This window comes from Mytilinidion resinicola, assembly GCF_010093595.1.
Source record: "Mytilinidion resinicola strain CBS 304.34 unplaced genomic scaffold BDZ99scaffold_10, whole genome shotgun sequence".
In the NCBI taxonomy this organism is placed as follows: domain Eukaryota; kingdom Fungi; phylum Ascomycota; class Dothideomycetes; order Mytilinidiales; family Mytilinidiaceae; genus Mytilinidion; species Mytilinidion resinicola.
Window position 1 is genome coordinate 740,939 of NW_022985446.1, and position 17,588 is coordinate 758,526.

The 17,588-nt window shown below is 49.0% G+C and overlaps 5 protein-coding genes across 5 annotated transcripts; 3 read left to right on the forward strand and 2 right to left on the reverse strand.

The window, feature by feature from the left end:
- Positions 1–1,659: 1,659 nt before the first annotated feature.
- BDZ99DRAFT_531837 (uncharacterized protein) lies at positions 1,660–3,433 on the reverse strand (the record flags this gene model as incomplete). The annotated part of the gene is made up of 6 exons (XM_033726469.1): positions 1,660–1,911; positions 1,960–2,112; positions 2,160–2,456; positions 2,511–2,812; positions 2,910–3,050; positions 3,292–3,433. 6 exons carry the CDS (start codon positions 3,431–3,433, stop codon positions 1,723–1,725), a joined length of 1,224 nt encoding a protein of 407 aa, XP_033576449.1. The 3' UTR covers positions 1,660–1,722.
- Positions 3,434–5,174: 1,741 nt separating this feature from the next.
- BDZ99DRAFT_520842 (kinase-like protein) lies at positions 5,175–7,001 on the forward strand (the record flags this gene model as incomplete). The annotated part of the gene is made up of 2 exons (XM_033725565.1): positions 5,175–5,756; positions 5,811–7,001. The coding sequence occupies 2 exons, from the start codon at positions 5,175–5,177 to the stop codon at positions 6,999–7,001; spliced, it is 1,773 nt and encodes a 590-aa protein (XP_033576450.1).
- Positions 7,002–7,823: 822 nt separating this feature from the next.
- BDZ99DRAFT_463270 (uncharacterized protein) lies at positions 7,824–8,929 on the reverse strand. The gene has a single exon (XM_033720043.1). The coding sequence runs from the start codon at positions 8,672–8,674 to the stop codon at positions 8,048–8,050; it is 627 nt and encodes a 208-aa protein (XP_033576451.1). The 5' UTR covers positions 8,675–8,929; the 3' UTR covers positions 7,824–8,047.
- A 1,130-nt stretch (positions 8,930–10,059) lies between these two features.
- On the forward strand, positions 10,060–11,466 carry BDZ99DRAFT_417421 (NAD(P)-binding protein). The gene is made up of 6 exons (XM_033716821.1): positions 10,060–10,240; positions 10,298–10,324; positions 10,379–10,439; positions 10,490–10,575; positions 10,622–11,115; positions 11,168–11,466. Exons 1-6 carry the CDS (start codon positions 10,120–10,122, stop codon positions 11,249–11,251), a joined length of 873 nt encoding a protein of 290 aa, XP_033576452.1. The 5' UTR covers positions 10,060–10,119; the 3' UTR covers positions 11,252–11,466.
- A 175-nt stretch (positions 11,467–11,641) lies between these two features.
- BDZ99DRAFT_571295 (uncharacterized protein) lies at positions 11,642–17,258 on the forward strand. Its single transcript, XM_033728077.1, has 12 exons — positions 11,642–12,225; positions 12,292–12,426; positions 12,479–12,508; positions 12,565–12,629; positions 12,683–13,115; positions 13,168–14,019; positions 14,069–14,563; positions 14,613–14,747; positions 14,799–15,077; positions 15,134–15,338; positions 15,386–15,836; positions 15,889–17,258. The coding sequence occupies exons 1-12, from the start codon at positions 12,049–12,051 to the stop codon at positions 16,949–16,951; spliced, it is 4,320 nt and encodes a 1,439-aa protein (XP_033576453.1). The 5' UTR covers positions 11,642–12,048; the 3' UTR covers positions 16,952–17,258.
- The last annotated feature ends 330 nt before the right edge of the window (positions 17,259–17,588 follow it).

The following is a 17,588-nucleotide window of genomic DNA, read 5'->3' on the forward strand; positions in this document are numbered from 1 at the left end:
TAAAACGGGGTTATTACTTCTAATAGGTAGTATTAAAGTTTTAAGTTAAATATAAGGTTTCTATATATATAAAAAAGCGTTTTTATATATAAAAGCTCCGTTCTAAAAGCCCTATACTTATTCTTAGATTGCTATAATCTAGTAATAATCCTGCACTTATTCCTAGATTGCTATAATTTAGTAATAATCCTGCACTTATTCCTGGATCGCTATAATTCAGTAATAATCCTGCACTTATTCCTGGATCGCTATAATTCAGTAATAATCCTGCACGTGACCTCTGTTATGTGCTGTCCTTAGATTGTTCCCATCCACCAGCAGTCCGTGGGGGAATCCAGGATCCCTATTCGACCAACCCTCGTTCCTCGAGGTCCCGTGGTCTGTTCCTTTGTTATCAGTCTAATCTGCTTGCTTGTCTCCTCGAGTGCCTCAGCGTTCGGGCGGTTCGTGTTAGGGGTTGTAACATCTTGCTAATACTTAACAGTTCTGGCAAGGTATATTTAAGACTGCGCCGCAGCAGGTAAGTAAAAGGTGAGCAAGGGTGAGTGAGGGTGAGCAAAAGGGTAAGCAAGGGTGAGCAGACCTGAGGAGACCTGAGCCGAAGCTGAGCCGGGCCTGAGCCGAACTCAGCCACAGCGGCACGGGGTCACGTGAGCCGAGGGGGCTGGGCAAGGTGCAGATTGGGGTTGTAAAACACGTATTGCTAGCCTCATCAACCACGGTCCCAGCCTCCCTTCTAGCACTCCACCATGACGAGATGAGCTCAAACGAACAACGGGAATCGATTTCTACGGGTCGAATTACGTTTGAAGCGAATTATTGGGTCTTCTAGGCCTCAAAAATGGGCCCCCCTTTGGTACTCCGCCCGACGTTCCCAAGGGACATCCTGAGCCCCCCCTCACCTAGAACCTCACCACTATGGTACTCTCACGTTGCCCTCTACTCTGGGGCACTTCGTAGCCTCATCTATAGGCGTAGTGAGCTTATATAACAAAGTTATATCCATAAAAATCTATAAAATTCCATAAAAATCACGTCCGTATGCATCCTTTCCGATTTATATACATCCTTTCCAATTTATATATATCCTTTCCGATTCGTATATATCCTTTCCGACTTGTATATATCCTTTCCAATTTGTATACACCAATCGGATCAATCAGATCAATCTCCGCTTAAGGTTTAATTAGCTAGAGGATTGATTAATTGGATTATCTAGTGTCTATACTAATAAACCGACCGTCAATCCGATTGAGGATTGGCCGGTTTACTAACCACGCTGAATTTGTGGAAGACGAGATTCCGCCTTATGCCATCCTCTCTTACACGTGGGGCAACGGTGAGGTGTTATTCGAAGACATGGAAAGCCCGGAGAAGAGAAAAATAGCCAAACAGAAAGCCGATTACTCAAAGCTAGAGTGATTAGCGATGCAAGGATCAGAATGATATCAGTTGCGCCCGTACCTACGGATTACTAACTAAGTAGAGGTATTTACCACCAAAAATAACAGGTTTCAGAAACTATAGTCTGCTAAGGTGTCTTATATACTTACTTGATAACCCTAGTAGTCCTCAATGAAGTCTATGCTTCATTATTAAACTAGGTTTGACGTTGAGACATGCTTCATGATCGACGCATGAAGAGAAAATAAGCTCGCACATAACATGAGCGCACGAGATTCCAATTGCGCCTTGAAAAATCAGGACATGATCAGCTCTGTATCATTCAGCCTGCTCTTCATCACGCTTTCTCTTTCGTTTCATATCATGTCGCACTTTGAAGATGTACCAGGCGCCGACAGTGAGGAAAGTCAATGGTATCGTTGCTGCAACATATATCCAAAAGCTTGGGCTGGTGTGCAATCCCGCTAAACCAGACTGAAACTCGAAAAAGTTCATACCGAAAAAGGTCTAAGAAGTTATTAGCACGATTTTCCGTACGCGTGTGAGAAAACTAACCGCCGTAAATGATGCTGGAAGATAGATCAATGTGCATACAGTGATAACCCTTACAGTGGCGTTGTCATCAACACTTTCGCGAGTCAAAAGCAGCATTCGGGAACTTATTCTTCCTGAATCTGCTTGGTTCTGAACATCAAGCATGTTCGTCAGCTGTGCAGGTGTCAGCATAAGTTGACAGTCTGAGCGGGAGGACTGACCAGCCCCAGCGTGGCGCGAGTCCTCTCAGCTAATATTTCCGCAGAGTTGACATAATTCTCTAATCGGTGATCGATGAGCCGGAGGCGCTCATATACTGACGTCGACTCGACAGCGAATGTTGCGTCTGCCTTCGGCCAGGAACCACTTATTTCCATCAATGTCTTTACAGTTTTTCCCGTGCTTTGCAAGCATCGAATCGCTCTGCAAACTATCTTGTCTTCTATATTTCTCAGAGTTTGAAGCTGTTTAGCCTCGACTTTAGTTCGTTTCGTGTCAATCACGAGAACATATTTCCGCTATAAGGTCTTAGCTTGATCACTCTCATCTCGCACTCGGTGTTATAGACCTACGATATCTTGGAGTGACTTTGCCATACTCTCGATATAATCTTGCCAGTGGACGATATAAGTTGATAAAACAACCAGGTGGACGTTCATAGGATGCCTAGCAAGGGCAAGTTTCTCCGGTGACTCTGCATGTTTCTCGAGTCGCTTTTGAAGTGCAGGCTCATCATTGGAGTGAAGCAAGATGCATTTGCTTTGCCTCGTCTTCATCGAGTGTTTCTGATAGACTCCAGTTTGTCGGAATGACCACTGGTCTCTGTCAGTTGGCCTTCCGCTGGGCTCGACGTACATCAACTGGTAGCAAAGTTCTGAAGAGCCAGTCAGTACTGTTATTTCTCAGTGTGCACCATTATCCTGCCATACATAATTATCGCCTTGAATAGATGGCATGATGAAATTACATACCAAATGACCCATCTGACTCCTTTAAGGCTTGCCTGAACCCGGAGGATTCCTCAAAAATCTGAGGCTGATATCCGAACTTGAGAAGAACATCAAAGAACATGCCAGATATAGCCCAATTGGTTGTCACTGCCATCATAGCATCTTTTGTGCATTGCAGTGAGTCTAGAGAGTACTCCTGAAAAAATGAGCTAAGATGGCACTCAGCGAAATATCAAAGCTGGAGACGCAAACAAGTCACTCACAGAATACGAAACGAATCGTCGCTAGTCTTGAGGAGGCTATCTCCCAGATCGGACGCATTGTTGATGCGAGTATTTGGAGGTTTCCCTTCCTCTCCTTATAATTAGTACACGGCTCCTGCTCTTTCTCACGGTCGACTTACGAACTCGAATCAATCGTACAACGAAACGTGATTGATCGAATAGCAGATCTTTGACATTGTCGACTCGCTTACGGCAGATGTTCCAGTCATCGACGAACACGTTCCTAGATAGAGACCAGGTGTCGTTATCCAGGGCATACATTGCGCCGCTTGAACACAGTAATACTAAGGACGGAGAGAACATCTTTTGCGTAGAGATGCACTTTTATTTCTAAGGATGACCACACGAGGCTGACGCAGTCTAACACTATGGCGCCATCAACTACCAATGAAGTCTGGGGCAGCAACACGAACACATTGATTCGCTAATCTCAATTATCCGGTGAGTGATAAAAGGCAAAAATTTAATGTAGTAAGCTATCATGGTAATAACACTAAAAAATGTGCAGCTAGGTACTCGTCGCATCCCCCATGAAACTAGCCTCAGCATAGTGTAAGATTCTCGTAGCTGAAACACTGATAGCTCCACCTAAGTCCATCTCATTCCATGCTTTTAACTTTGGCTTTTTCTCGAATCGGTCTGGTACAGATTAGCACTCAGGCTACTTTGAGCTTTCCCGCTGGCTCGACAAACCGGTAGGCCGACTGCCATACAAGTTAGTATATGTGGCTCATCGTTGAAAGAAATGTCTAAGAGAGTTACCTCGGGAATTTCTTCTTCCGGAGCATAAAACTCCCATTGGTCTTCAGTTTCCTGATAGGTGTGAATGGTAATACCTAACAGAAGGATACATCATACATACCTTGATCTCGAAGCGATTGGTGGCTGCACCAGGATATTTGCTTCGCGGATACCTCTCATCCAAGAATGCTTCCAATTTCTCCCTCTTGATGTATCCGGTCAGTTTGGCCCCAATTACATGATGAAACTCGTAGTTGTTCATGCTGTAAAACGGAAGGGGCTGAAATAGGTCAAGGCAGAAAGTATTAGGACGAGGAATTGCGAGGCAGAATCTTCGCTTCAGCTACCACGGAAGTGAGCCTTGCTTCATTTCGCTTACTTTTGTAGGCAATCGCCCTAAAGAGCCTCATTTATTCGTGCAGTCTGCGGCATGAACTGGCTTTGCATGGAAATGCACTTGCTGGCAGGGAAACTTGAACAAGGTTGAAGGAATATCTCATTAGCTAGCTTCTCACCGGCTGACTGTTGCACGGCAGGAAGGCTGGCCTGCACTCGCTGGCAGTGAAAGTTGAACAAGGCTGAAGGAATTTCTCGTTGACTAGCTTCTCACCGGTTGACTGTTGCACAACAAAATGGCTGGCTTTCTGACAAGGTCAGCTTCTTTCGATAACCACAGCCGGATGTCTGAAAGGGCAAACGCCCATCGATAGGGACTTAGCCTTCCCGAACTGCGCCCTGTAGGCGCACAAGCTGTGCAGCCGTCAAACCAATGAGCACCGTGTTCTCTACACCCACAGATTAGAAATCTGGTGCCGCACTTTGCAAAGTCGCCTGTATGTATTAGATGGCGCTTTCCACTCCTTTCCATCCGATGCTCTCCGCGAATCTAGGACAATTGAGTCCAGTGGCCCCCAGCAAGTCTGCCTCAAACGGGGCAAAAAGAAACCACACGGAAAGTCCTCCATGCGTAGGACCTGCCCCTTCGAACCTAGAGCGGCGGAGAGGCAGAACCTCAGAAATGTTTATTAGAAAGAATCACGAGTCTAGCAGGCCTTTGGCCCGCAACGAGTTCCAGATTACGCAGGACACAAAGTCAAGTTCTCCTTCGTTCACACCTACTCTTACACGAAATTTCGCCATCATGGGGTGTTGCTTCTCGATATTTGGGCGCCCACAAACGGCAAGCTCTGTTACCGGAATGCACCCAGCAGAGGCTACATCAACGGACAGGCTCATAAGCAATGACGGTCGGACTGAAACCATGTCGCATATTAACAGTAACCATGAGGCACTGGAAGTGGAGATTCGAGAGGGTCTACGGTCATTGATTCAGAACTCGACCATGAAGACAGAAACAGAAATCATACTACCCGCATCGGTACAACGTTACTGGAATTCGCTTCGTAGGGCCCAGTTCTATACCGAGCAAAAGTGGTACGATCTAACTTGGGATAACTCGGACATCATGAAGGACTACCTGATAGTTATGTCTATCCTGATCGACGCTCGAATCGGATGCTGGGAGAAGTTCCGGGAGATTTTCATCGACAAGAAAAGGAACGACAGTGGATTACCGTACCCGCACGATGTGCTTACCAGTAACGACTTCCTTGGGCTCTCGAATGGAAAGGATTTCTATGCAAAACAGTGGATGTATTGTCCGTTGATGATCAAGGAGCAGGCAGAACCCCATAAGCTCACTGGGATGGAATGTGAACGTCGGTTCCCCTTCATTGGAGAAGAAAAGAACATCGGACATGGCGCCACTGGAATAGTCTACAAGCAAGCTATTGCTGCAGGATGTTTAGAATATCAACCCCCAAGAAGTTCGGTAAATCATAAGGTGAGTCAATATTGAGCCTATAACTAAACCCACCTCGCTAATTGCCACTCGCAGAGTAAATTTGTGGCTTGCAAGAGAGTGCAACATGACCAGATTGAGACCGTTGAGTTCGAGAATCTCCAGCATTTGCGAGGATTGCTTGCAACACACGATCGGATAATGGTCAACATTGCAACAATCATCCAGGATCTGCCAAAAGCCGGCACAGTCCACTATATACTGTATGACTTAGCGGCTTACGACTTGAATGAGTTCTTGAATCAAGTTCCAAATAGTCGCGAAAAAGAGCACAGAAGGCGGAGTGACACAGCTCCACCAGGTCGTAATGGATCCGAACACTGGAACGCTGCTGATCTGATCAAGGAGAGCCAACATCTTGCCGACGCTTTGGATTTTCTGCATCACCGCCTCTACAACGACAAAAGAGTGACCATGGCACACAACGACTTGAAGCCGGAGAACATACTAATCTTTTACCCGGATGCTCCTGGGGGTAGGAGATATCCAGTAGGGCAATGGAAAATAGCAGATTTTGGATTGGCTAAGATCAAGGACCAAAGGCGGGAACCAGAGAATTCTAAGGCTGGTAGGATCGATGAACGGAACCGCTTTCAAACACTGAGCCCTGACCGTGGGACGAGATCGCCGGAACACATTGATGTTACTCATCGAAGAACCCGCTCAACTTCTGTTGTATCTATCCGCAGCATGTCAATCACCAAGTCCAAAAGAGATCCTGGAAGATGGTCACCGCCAGAAGTCGAAGGGAAAGACGAGGGTCAGCTTAATCCGAGGAGCGGAGACATCTGGGCATTTGGTTGTGTGCTCGCTGCTGTGCTCGCCTTTGGAGTGGATCCGCCTCTGGTCGCCGAGTTGACAAGTGAGTGCGAAATTCCCGACCGCCTGGACCAGCGATTCTACGACGTCGAGACCAAGAAAATCAAGACGTCTGTCTCCAAATGGCTCAGCTCCCTTCACACGACCCATGAACACAAGCTCAGGTCTACAGGAACGCAATGGGTTAATGATGTAGCCACTCTCATTCTTGAAAAGATTTTGCTCAAGGAGACACAAGATCGTTTGAAAGCAGGCAGCATTCGCGACCAACTGGAAGACATCCATAAATCTATGCAGAACGAAATGGCGAAATGGCGCGGACAAGCGGAAACTGATTTCTCTGAACAGTTGGAAAGTCCAAAGCACGATACACCAAGACTCAATTTCCCAGATGCTGGTGCTAACTAGGATCTAATCTGGTATAAAGAGTTTTTTCGGGTAGTCTTTCGTCCCCTGTATGTCTTTGTTGAAGCTACTTTTTGGATATTGTATGTTGCCGTTACGCAGTCTATCAAACGCCAGAAAGCATAAGACTTCTCTCATTCAATAATATTGCATATCTTAGATATTGTAGACAGGTCGGTTCTCCCTCTAAACTTTATGCAGCACAGTATTAGGCGCATAGCTCAGGCAACGAGTAGAATTTGAATGAACAATGGTGACATCATTATTTATATGTAGTTGACTAGGTTCCACTTCTCTTACCCACGCTTATTTATGCTGCTCAAGCTTGTGCTTTCCGTCGAGTGTCCTACCGATGGCTAACACTTTAGTACGAGCAACGGCTTTTCACGTCATCCGGAATTGCAACCGGACAAATGAGCAAACCTCAGTGCTAGATTCCGGTAATTGGGTACGCAGGACAACTCACAATGGGTGGTAGGAGTGAAATTGTAAATTTATCGAACACGGTCTTACTTCCAAGCACCTTCCAGGAATACACTACCGCGGAGTTTGCCGCTCTCAAAGAATACCAGAAAGACTGGAATGCGATCTCACTACCTTCGCTTACACCCACGCCGTCGCTTACACTACTACCATCACCACCGCCACGTACAGCGCTAATGACTTTAGAACGAGCAGCTACGATAACGCGAGACTCACACAGGTATCTTCGGGAAGCGGATAATGATACTAAAGAGAAAGAATTGACCGCACATACCAAGGATGAGATATCCATAAGCATCATACCATCACATCGAACACATATAAAGTTTTTTTTAATATTATCCTGATTTTTGTAGGCAGCAATCAACGCTGCGCTAGATCTACTCACATTGTTTTCGGAGAACATTTGATACCCTCTCCTTTCCAAAACAAACGCCTGAACGCCTTAACACCTCAATGCCGTATCGCTATCCTACAACTTTGGACTATCATGCTTTAGCAATGCACGAGCTTCTTTCATTCGGTGCTCAAGACTCAGGACTCATCAGTCTTCGGCCTCTTTGCAATCAGTTCGGCCACCCATGGACCGACCTCATCGATAGCTCGCATTGGCTCGCCACGATACATCTGCAGGTATTTTGCAACTCAGCTGGAGTGATCGAGTTTTTAGGGATCTGCTCCGCGAAGCGCTTCGCCAACGGCTCGATTTCTTGTTTCGAAATAACGCCATCACGAGCCACGAGCCTAGCGACCAAGCGCTTGTAGATTGCCGCGGAGGGTTGCGCGATATGGCTGAAATAGATCTGGCGATATATTCGGCCAGGGCGGGTAAGGGCGTCGTCGAGGGCTTCGGGGCAGTTGCTTCTCATGATCAGCGGCCGGTTCTCCGGCGCTGCGTTGCCGTCGATTGCATTTAGGAGTCCACTAAGAGTGAGCTTAGCGGAGTTGTTACCCTTCTTCGCATTTTCGTGGGTAATGCCTGCACTGTCGACGTCTTCGAGCACGACGACGCAGGGGCCCTCGAGGTTCCCAAATGCTTCGAGAAGGGCATTGTCATTCACAGCTGAAAGGCTGATCAGACGCAGATCGTATTTGAGATAGCCGGCTAATGCGAAACCTGAAACTCGTCTTTCCTGTGCCAGCCGGACCCCATAGAAGATAGCCCCGACGGTAGGGGATGCTGTTATCAGCATAGAACCGTTTTGTTTTAGTGTCGAAGAATTCTTCTGCGTCCTTGAGAATATCTTCTTTGATTGCTTGATCCATGTAAGTGGTATCCAAAGAGCGGATTGGCTTATCGGTGACATTCCAGGATGTTCCTGACTTGTCGTTGAGAGTGTATACACCGATGTCCGTATTATGCTTCCTTATTATAAAGACCTCCACAGTAGCGAAGGAATGTCTTGATAGGGTCGGTGGAAAAAGCGAGAGTGCTGATGACCATAGCCTCTGAACCCGTGTATCCTGCTTTAGTATCGACGGTACATGTGAAGTACCGTTTACAGAACCAGAACGTGTAATCGCCCGAGGCTGGTTTCATGACGACACCATGTCCACCACCCATTGTACCTATGGTAGCCAGGCTGGAGCGTGTGCCTTTGCGGATAACGTTCGCCGTTAGCCACTCCATCACAGCTTTGTGGAGCATCGTGTTTTCGGCGACGACTACGCGTGCTTTCACAAAGGAAGAGAGCAGCCCTCTGTAGTATGGGATAGATGGTGCTATCGCGTGGTAAGTAAAGTACAATGGCATCAACTTGATGATATTGACCTTGCCTTTTTGTTAAGCGTTCCAGCATGGGCTGCATGAACGCTACGACGGGGATCGCCGCGATAACCTTCTGTGCCTCATCCTGAGACCACCAGTGCTTTGGGTGAGGGATATGTTCTCCGATGGAACCTCTGATGGAGTTTGATGAGCCACTGATCTAAGTGGAAGTTGAAAAGGAATTTGGAGCTCAACAATGGCTTGAAAAGTGTTTTGGTTTTGCAAAGGTTGAACTTTTCCGTTTTGCTTATCCAGAAGACTGGTATGATGTTGGGAATTAGTAGATGTGTACTCTTTTTATGCATTGTCCTCACACTGTTAAATCCTGTTCAAGAAGACTTGGGCCATTATTGTGTCTAATCTATGGTGTAGGCACCATTCCTTCACCATTGGATTTGCGCAAGGATCCAAGATTACCCGCTGTTACCTTTGTAAGATCATTCGCTACTGGCCATATAATCGAGCCATTTATATATCGCTACGCCCTGGATGAGGCTATCAACAAGGCAAACGCTTTCCGCAATTGCCAATAATCCGTTCCTGTTCTCCTTCATTCGCATAGAATATTTATCGCATGGTTGAAACGAAGATTCTGGACCTACATTCTGGGAGACATAGTTCGAACGCGAGGATACGTTATGATATCTAAGAGACTCAGGAATTTAAGTGGATGGCGATCGCGGTTGTGGTCTAAAGGGTGTGATGAAGTCAGAGGAACATCGAAGCGCGCTAAGCCATTTTCGGTTGACCCCTGCAAGAGACGTCATAATGCGGTTTTCTTTCCTACGGCAAAGTGACCACCACAATTGCAAATTCCCATACTCTCGTTCAAACTCTCAAGCTCTCGATTTCGCTTCAAGTGCTGTCACCATGGTCCAAACATCAGATCTGAAAGTGTCGAACCTGTTTTCCGTGCAGGACTATGTCTGCGTCGTGACTGGAGGCGGAACGGGAATTGGTCTGATGGCGGCGCAGGCTCTCGCAGCGAATGGTAGGCTTCGAGGCTCCTTTGGGTGGTCTGAGGTGAATGGCTAATCGTTGAATATAGGCGCCAAGGTGTACATTATTGGACGACGTTAGTATCGGCAGACGACAGCCGCATGGTAACGGAGCTGACAATCGCCTCTAGGATTGGAAGCTTTGGAGAAAGCAGCCAGATTTCACGAGCCTGATCAAGGAAAGATCATCCCGTACGATCGTCTTGCTATCGTTGTTGTAGGCCGATCGCTGATGTATGCAGACTTGCTTGCGATGTGACGAAGAAAGAGGACCTGGCCAAACTGTACGAAGAGATCTCGAGGAAGGAGAAATACATAAACCTTCTCAGTACGTGCCTTCTCTTCTCTTCACTTCCTTGAGCTCACGATAGTAGTCTGTGCCGCGGGCATATCGGGTACCAAGGCCGAGCCAAATGAAGAGTCCGCATCCAGCATGAAAGAGAAGCTGTGGAAGGAGGAGACATTCGAGCAATGGAACGAGACGTACAACACGGATGTGACCTCGGTATACTTCACGACTGTGGCATTCCTACCGCTCCTCCAGGCAGGCTCCGAGTCACATGGCCATCTCTCAGCGTCGGTAATCGTCATCTCCAGCATGAGTGGCATTATGCGGCATGCCCAGGGTCACTTCTCATACAACGCAGCCAAAGGCGGCACGGTCCATCTGACCAAGCTCATGAGCGCCGAGTTCCAGAAGTTGAGGATCAGAGTCAACAGTATCGCTCCCGGCTACTTCCCCAGCGAGATGACCACAAAGTCGAGTGGCAAAGACCAGAAGAGCGAGTTGCCAGATGCGACAGTCCAGGAGAAAGGACATGTCCCGGCCCAGAGGGCGGGCAGCGATGAGGAGATGGCGCAGACTGTGGTAAGCATATACCCATGCATCCTACAAAGCCAGAAGCTAACGCATTGTGAAGCTCTTTCTGACGAAGAATGCGTATGTGAACGGCGAAATCATTGCCGTTGATGGAGGTGTTCTGAATGTTGTGGCTGGAAAGTAGGGGGCAGCTTTGCGTTGGTCGAGGCTCTGGAGCAACGAATAACCACGTACTTCTTGAGAGTCGAATGAGGAGAACCATTAGAGAAGAGAATCACACTTGTAACATAGAGATGGCGAACAATGGCGCCGTTGATCTCAGTCGGCAGTATGCACGTGACCAGGCGAAATTAGGCTGAAAATAGAACTCTTACGACCCGGGATCCGGGTTTGATCGCGACAGGTGAGAGACGTGGTATCTGAAACACTCCCGTATCCAATGAAGCCGTGCAGGTCTCTCAGCGTTGGTGAGTACCCAGAAAGTCGTTAATGGCCGACGACGTTCCCGAGCCGGTGCTTTCGACGCAAGCCACAGCGACCCAAATGTTGGCCTCGGGCAGCAAACCGCCTGCGACAGCATTCACCCTTTCCTCCATTGCCCACTGCGTCTCCGTCCTTCGCCCTGCGACAATCATCCAGACCTCGACGGCACCCGTGTCAGCCTTATGCAGAGCTCGAAGGACGCCCGGCAATCGGCGCGTGCATGGATCGGTCCGCAGTCGCGTGCAATCAACCCGTAACAAATTTCCAGCCCGGATCCCTACGACACAACGCCTATATCGCCTATAGCACGTCTCAACCTCTCAAGACCGCCGCGGCGGGGTCTTTCTGAGCACCACACCGCACGCCCGCAGAGTGCTATGCAGCCCTTGCGGCATCATCTCCATATCGAATCCTCGAGACGCCGGCCGCCGTTGTCGACCTCCCCGAGAGTCACGCTGCGTCATAGCCTGCTCTGGGCAGCACCGAATTGGGCCCACGATGGTCTCCCATCCGCCCGACAGGCCGAGGAGTGGCAAGCAGGCGGGCCAGGCGGGATATGGGAGTGGGAGTGGAACACCCGCACAATCGAGGGCAGCAAAGCCGGTTTCGGCTCCGCCGAGTAGAGATGGGCACGCTCAAAGGGCAGCACAGGAGGTGGCAGGCTTGAAAGATTACGTATGTGGACTTAGGGAATTACTGAGGTCCTGCAATGTACATTGGCTAATGCTTTGGGTTGTGCAGCAATTGGGCGATTGCTTAGGCAAAGGGGCCTTCGGATCTGTATATCGAGCGCTAAACTGGGGAACGGGTGAGACGGTGGCAGTCAAGCAGGTCCGGATGGAAAATCTGCCAAAGAGCGAGCTGAAGACTATTATGGTATGGAAATTATGCCCAGTGGTTATGAATTATTTGCTAATATACTGTCCAGATCGAAATCGATCTCTTGAAAAACCTCAACGTGCGCCCTCAAACCGCATAACCCCTTTTCCATACAACTGCTGATCCTTCAAAAAGCACCCGAATATTGTCAAATATCATGGTTTCGTCAAGGCTACGGATGCTCTCTATATTATCCTGGAGTATGATAGATCTTTATGCGTTCTTTAGGCCCGCGGCTAATAAAATATGCTAGATACTGCGAAAACGGCTCCCTACACTCAATCTGCAAGAATTTCGGAAAGTTTCCGGAGAACTTGGTAGCCCTATACATGTCCCAGGTTTTGCACGGACTCCTCTACCTCCACGAGCAGGGTGTCATCCACAGGGATATCAAGGGTGCCAACATTCTGACTACCAAGGAAGGTCTGGTAAAGCTGGCAGACTTTGGCGTTGCCACAAAAGCATCTGGACTAGACGAATCGAGCGTTGTGGGAACCCCGTACTGGATGGCACCAGAAGTCATAGAGCTTTCAGGCGCGACAACATCGTCCGATATTTGGAGTTTAGGATGCACAGTCATCGAATTAATCGAAGGCAAACCGCCGTATCATAAGCTCCAACCAATGCAGGCCCTATTTCGAATAGTCAACGACGAGCATCCCCCTATCCCAGGCAGTGCCTCTCCGGTATGTGAATGACATGATGTGGCCATTAACCACATGCTTACTTTCATCCCAGGCTGTACGAGACTTCCTTATGCAATGCTTTCAGAAGAATCCAAACCTCCGGATATCTGCCAAACGATTACTGAAGCATCCCTGGATTTTGAGCGCGAAGAGAACTGTAGCTGCGGTTCCCGCTAAACCAACCGAGTACGACGAAGCTGTGAAGAGTGTTCAGGAGTGGAACGAAGCCTTGAGGTCGCCGAACAACGGCTCGATTCGCCGGGCATCTCGGCCACTCTCCTCAAGTCTTGGTACCACCAAGAAAAGCCCACCGCCTCAATTGAAGACGCCCGCTGTGGCCAAGGGCGGATTAAATGTTGCAAAGTCACGACCTAATGCGGACTTCTACCGTTCACCAGATGTTGATACGAACGACAACTGGGATGACGACTTTGTCTCCTCCATCAGCCCCAGTGCCCTTCACCTGCCTCATCTCCGCCCTCACGACAACTTTGCTGGCTTACTTTCTTCGGAACGCCTCAAATCCTTCGCAACCTTTGAGTCAGTGACCGAGGAGCCTATGAGTTTTGGTGACAACAATGCCACCGTCAACGGGCCGCTTCAATTCACGGCGGACGACCACTTTGATGACATGGAGACGGTCCGAGCGCCGACCCCCGTGAAGAAGAAGCGTTCTAGTTCCAAGCCACAACCTCCTACTTCTAGGTCCTCGTCCCAGCAACTCGACACGGAGCCCAAGACAGCCATTCTTCGTGGTATCCCCAAAGCAAACCAACTAGCGAAAGGGAAGGTAGCAACTCTAGCAAGGCCTTCAGCTCTCTTCAGAGAGAACTCTGTCGAGGACTACTCGGACCTCATTGCAGCCGACGAGTCTGCTTTTGAAAGGAAGTTGCAAGCCATGCAGGTATGAGCGGAAGATTTTTATGGTTGTCTCCACCCGCTAACTGGATTAGGCCAACCCTGCAGAATCCTTCTCTCCTCGCCTATTCCATCCCTCTGATCTTAAGACAGCTCCACGTTCAACGCTTAATGCGAAGAAGGGCGGGAGTATGCGGCAACGCTCATCTTCCTATACATCGGAGCGCAAAGGCATGCAGCGATCGCAGTCTGAGATCGAAATTCAAAAGTACGCCGAAGATGACAAGGAAGACTTCTCGGACATCTTCGGTCACGATGGAGCTAGTCTACCGAAAGCGGATAGTGACAGTGGGTCCGATCAGAACAGCTTGGCTATGATTACCTCCAAGATGTCTTCGTCATTTATCATTACAGATGAAGACGAGTCCGATCCTTTTGCCAACCTAGAGGAAGGCCTTGAAAATGTCAACCTTGAAAGCAATGTCGCCCGTGATAGGGATGATCGATTAGCCAAGCTTACAGAAAGCCTGGTCGGCGCTCTCAAGACCACACAACCATATGATGTTCTTCTAGACATCGCTGATCAACTTGTGAGTATATTTATTTGTATCTCGGGCGACTAGAGCTGACACAATGCAGATACAAGTACTCTTCGAGTCTCCGGAAAAGAGGGCAATCGTTCTACGGTCACATGGCATGCTGCCTCTTCTCGAGATACTCGGTACGGACCAACCAAGAGATGTCGTTTTGCGGCTTTTACGCATCGTCAACATGGTATGATCATTGCTAAGTCATATAAAGTAATGTTTTCTAATAATTTGTTAGATCATTCTAGACGATGCTGAGGCCCAGGAGAGTTTGTCTTTCCTGGGAGGAATCCCTATCATCTCCAACTTCGCCTACAAGAAGTACCCGAGCGAGATCCGCAAAGAGGCTGCCGCCTTCGTTCGGCAAATGTATCAGACATCTACCCTGACATTACAGATGTTCATTGGTTGTGGTGGCATCAATGTCCTAGTCGAGTTTCTCGAAGAGGATATTGATACTGACCGTGACCTTGTCTTGATTGGCGTTAATGGCGTGTGGAGCGTGTTTGAGCTTCAGGTTAGTTTTAGCTCTTACACATTCTATGAGTTCTTTACTGACCGCCAAATCTCTAGGGACCAACACCCAAAAATGATTTCTGTCGCATATTTTCGAGAAGTTCAGTACTATACCCCCTTTCGCTTGTACTCAATCGCGTTCTGGACGAACGAGATGAGCTGTCGGAGCTTATCGAAGGTCGCATTGTCAACATTTTCCTCATCTTTTCGCAAGCCGAAAGCCACGTCAAGGACCTCGTGGCTGATCGAATGATATTGAAACGTGAGACATCTTTATTACTATAGTAACCAGGTGCTAACTGCATTTAGGTGTTCTGAAGGATCTTCGCAAGATGTCTCCAAACCACCAGGTCACAATGCTCAAGTTCATCAAAAATCTCTCTATGCTGTCATCCACCCACGAAGCATTGCAGAATTCCAACGCCATCGACGTCCTTACTGATCTGCTTCGGTCCTCAAAGAAGCTTCCTTTGTTTCGTGAGATCTCAAATCAAATCCTCAACACAATGTACAACTTATGTCGCCACAACCGCTCACGCCAAGAAGAAGCAGCGCTGAACGATGTTATTCCAATTCTCAAGGATATTGTTCAAACAGAATGGCCACTAAAGGAGTTCGCCCTACCAATATTGTGCGAGCTTGCACATTCTGGCAAGGTGGCCAGAAAGAAGCTTTGGGAGAATCGTGGCTTGCAGTTCTACATCAGCATGCTTGCTGACCGGAACTGGCAAGTCACGGCTCTCGACGCCATCTTCATTTGGTTCGTAATCTCACCCATACAAAATCCCTACATCCAGCTGACCACTTTATAGGCTTCAAGAAGAAACAGCCAGGGTGGAGGCATATCTTTTAACGTCAAACTTCTCGAGGGCTATTATCGACGCTTACACGTCCCCCGACACTTCACAAAACTCCTTTGAGTCCATGCTAGAACCACTGCAGAAACTCACCCGTCTCTCTCCTCACATCGCCGCCTCCCTCGCTGTGCCCGAGATCTTCACCCGCACAGTCCAAAAGCTAGGCCACAAAGACGCCGTCGCGCGTCTCAACCTTCTCCGAATCCTCCGCACTATCTGCGATGCCACAGACGAAGCATGCGGTCTTATCAAACGCTTCGGCGTCTACAACACTGTGTGTCACCTCGCCGAGAAAGACCCCGCCATCCTCGTCCGTCAAATGGCGGAAGAGCTCGTTCGCGCCTGCGACAACAATGAGAACCTCGGCCGCGTTTCTTCTTCCCGCCGAAGCGGCCTTTCACGTCCACCATCCGGAGGCCGCTCCACCAACGGTTCTACTAACGGTGTATCCATGACGCCGCCGACTCCATCGCTCATTCACAGCGCCAGCATGCCACCGGCACCCAGCACACGCGACCGACACGCGCGAGCGCAGGGCGCGGTAGGTCTCGAAGGCGGGCTGAACAGCCTCTCGCTCTTAGACAGTACGACTACGCCTGCCGCGCTCACCCGCGCTTCGACGTCCATCACGGCGCGCACACCAGGCTATAGACCTGCGAGCCGAGACAGCACGAGCAGCACCTCTAGCATCCTCACTGCTAATGGAAATGGCGCTACTCAAGGCGGCAGTAGCGGTAGCAGTGGGAGTAGCACGAAGAGCCGGCTGCCGCGGACGAAGTTTGGGCGAATGAGTCTGGCGGGTGGAGCAGCGAGCGGCGCATCGAGTATAGGGACGGCGGGTGGCAGACGGGACAGAGACAGAGATCGAGTGGATGAGAGAGGGCCGGAGGGCTTGCCGGAAAACTCGACGCCGACACAGCCCAGCGTCCCCAGCAAGCTGACGGTTGTCAGGAGGCGGAGGCAGACGAGTGGGGGCGAGGGGTTTGGGAGGGGTGCTGGTGGGAGGAGTTTGTCGTAGCTTTGGGATGAGATAGGACGGGATGGGAGACGGTGCTGCTGAGCTACCACCCTGCCTTTCTAACGATGGTGTCATTGGCGTTATTTGGGGTTTTTATTCAGTAGTAGCTGGTAATCAGCTGTCTGCTGTCTTTCGTTTTGCCTACGAGGTTTAGCTTTGAGCATCGTTTCGATCGAGACAAGGGTTTCTTGCGCGGGGGATTATGGGGCCACGAGCATATTTAGAGGTGGGGCTGGGCGGGTGGCATTTGCATAGCTTTGGCGTTTTTGGGATGAGGCCTTGGGTCATGGTAGTTGATACAATGCATGGGTTCTTTGGGAACTTCTGTCTATCATTGCTACCTGAGAAATGTGAAGTCGACGTGACCTTTCGGTGTAATGAGAGCTTCATGCTATGCTGACCCAGAAAGGTATACCTAGTGACTGGTGGTGGTGAACGAAGCAATGGGCTATGGCATACATTTTGAGCCCCTGAGACGCCCCTGAACGCACCCGGGATGGATCTAGAAAGCTATCGAAGGTGCCATTGGAAGATGTCTTTGGGAAGTGAATTTTGAAATGTTCTATGGTGTTTTGCGTCTTTTCGTGCCTGTGAATGCTCTGCCAGCGTGCAAATAGCTATGTAGTCCTATTTGCAG

Excerpts from the sequence above, each read along its gene's own strand:
- BDZ99DRAFT_463270 (XM_033720043.1), bottom strand. The coding sequence starts at position 8,674 with ATGCTGATAACAGCATCCCCTACCGTCGGGGCTATCTTCTATGGGGTC.
- BDZ99DRAFT_571295 (XM_033728077.1), top strand. The coding sequence starts at position 12,049 with ATGGTCTCCCATCCGCCCGACAGGCCGAGGAGTGGCAAGCAGGCGGGC. Across the intron at positions 12,226-12,291 it reads TGGCAGGCTTGAAAGATTAC|CAATTGGGCGATTGCTTAGG; the intron begins GTATGTGGACTT and ends TGGGTTGTGCAG. Across the intron at positions 15,339-15,385 it reads TGATCGAATGATATTGAAAC|GTGTTCTGAAGGATCTTCGC; the intron begins GTGAGACATCTT and ends AACTGCATTTAG.
- BDZ99DRAFT_417421 (XM_033716821.1), top strand. The coding sequence starts at position 10,120 with ATGGTCCAAACATCAGATCTGAAAGTGTCGAACCTGTTTTCCGTGCAG. Across the intron at positions 10,325-10,378 it reads GGTGTACATTATTGGACGAC|GATTGGAAGCTTTGGAGAAA; the intron begins GTTAGTATCGGC and ends AATCGCCTCTAG. Across the intron at positions 10,576-10,621 it reads GAAATACATAAACCTTCTCA|TCTGTGCCGCGGGCATATCG; the intron begins GTACGTGCCTTC and ends TCACGATAGTAG.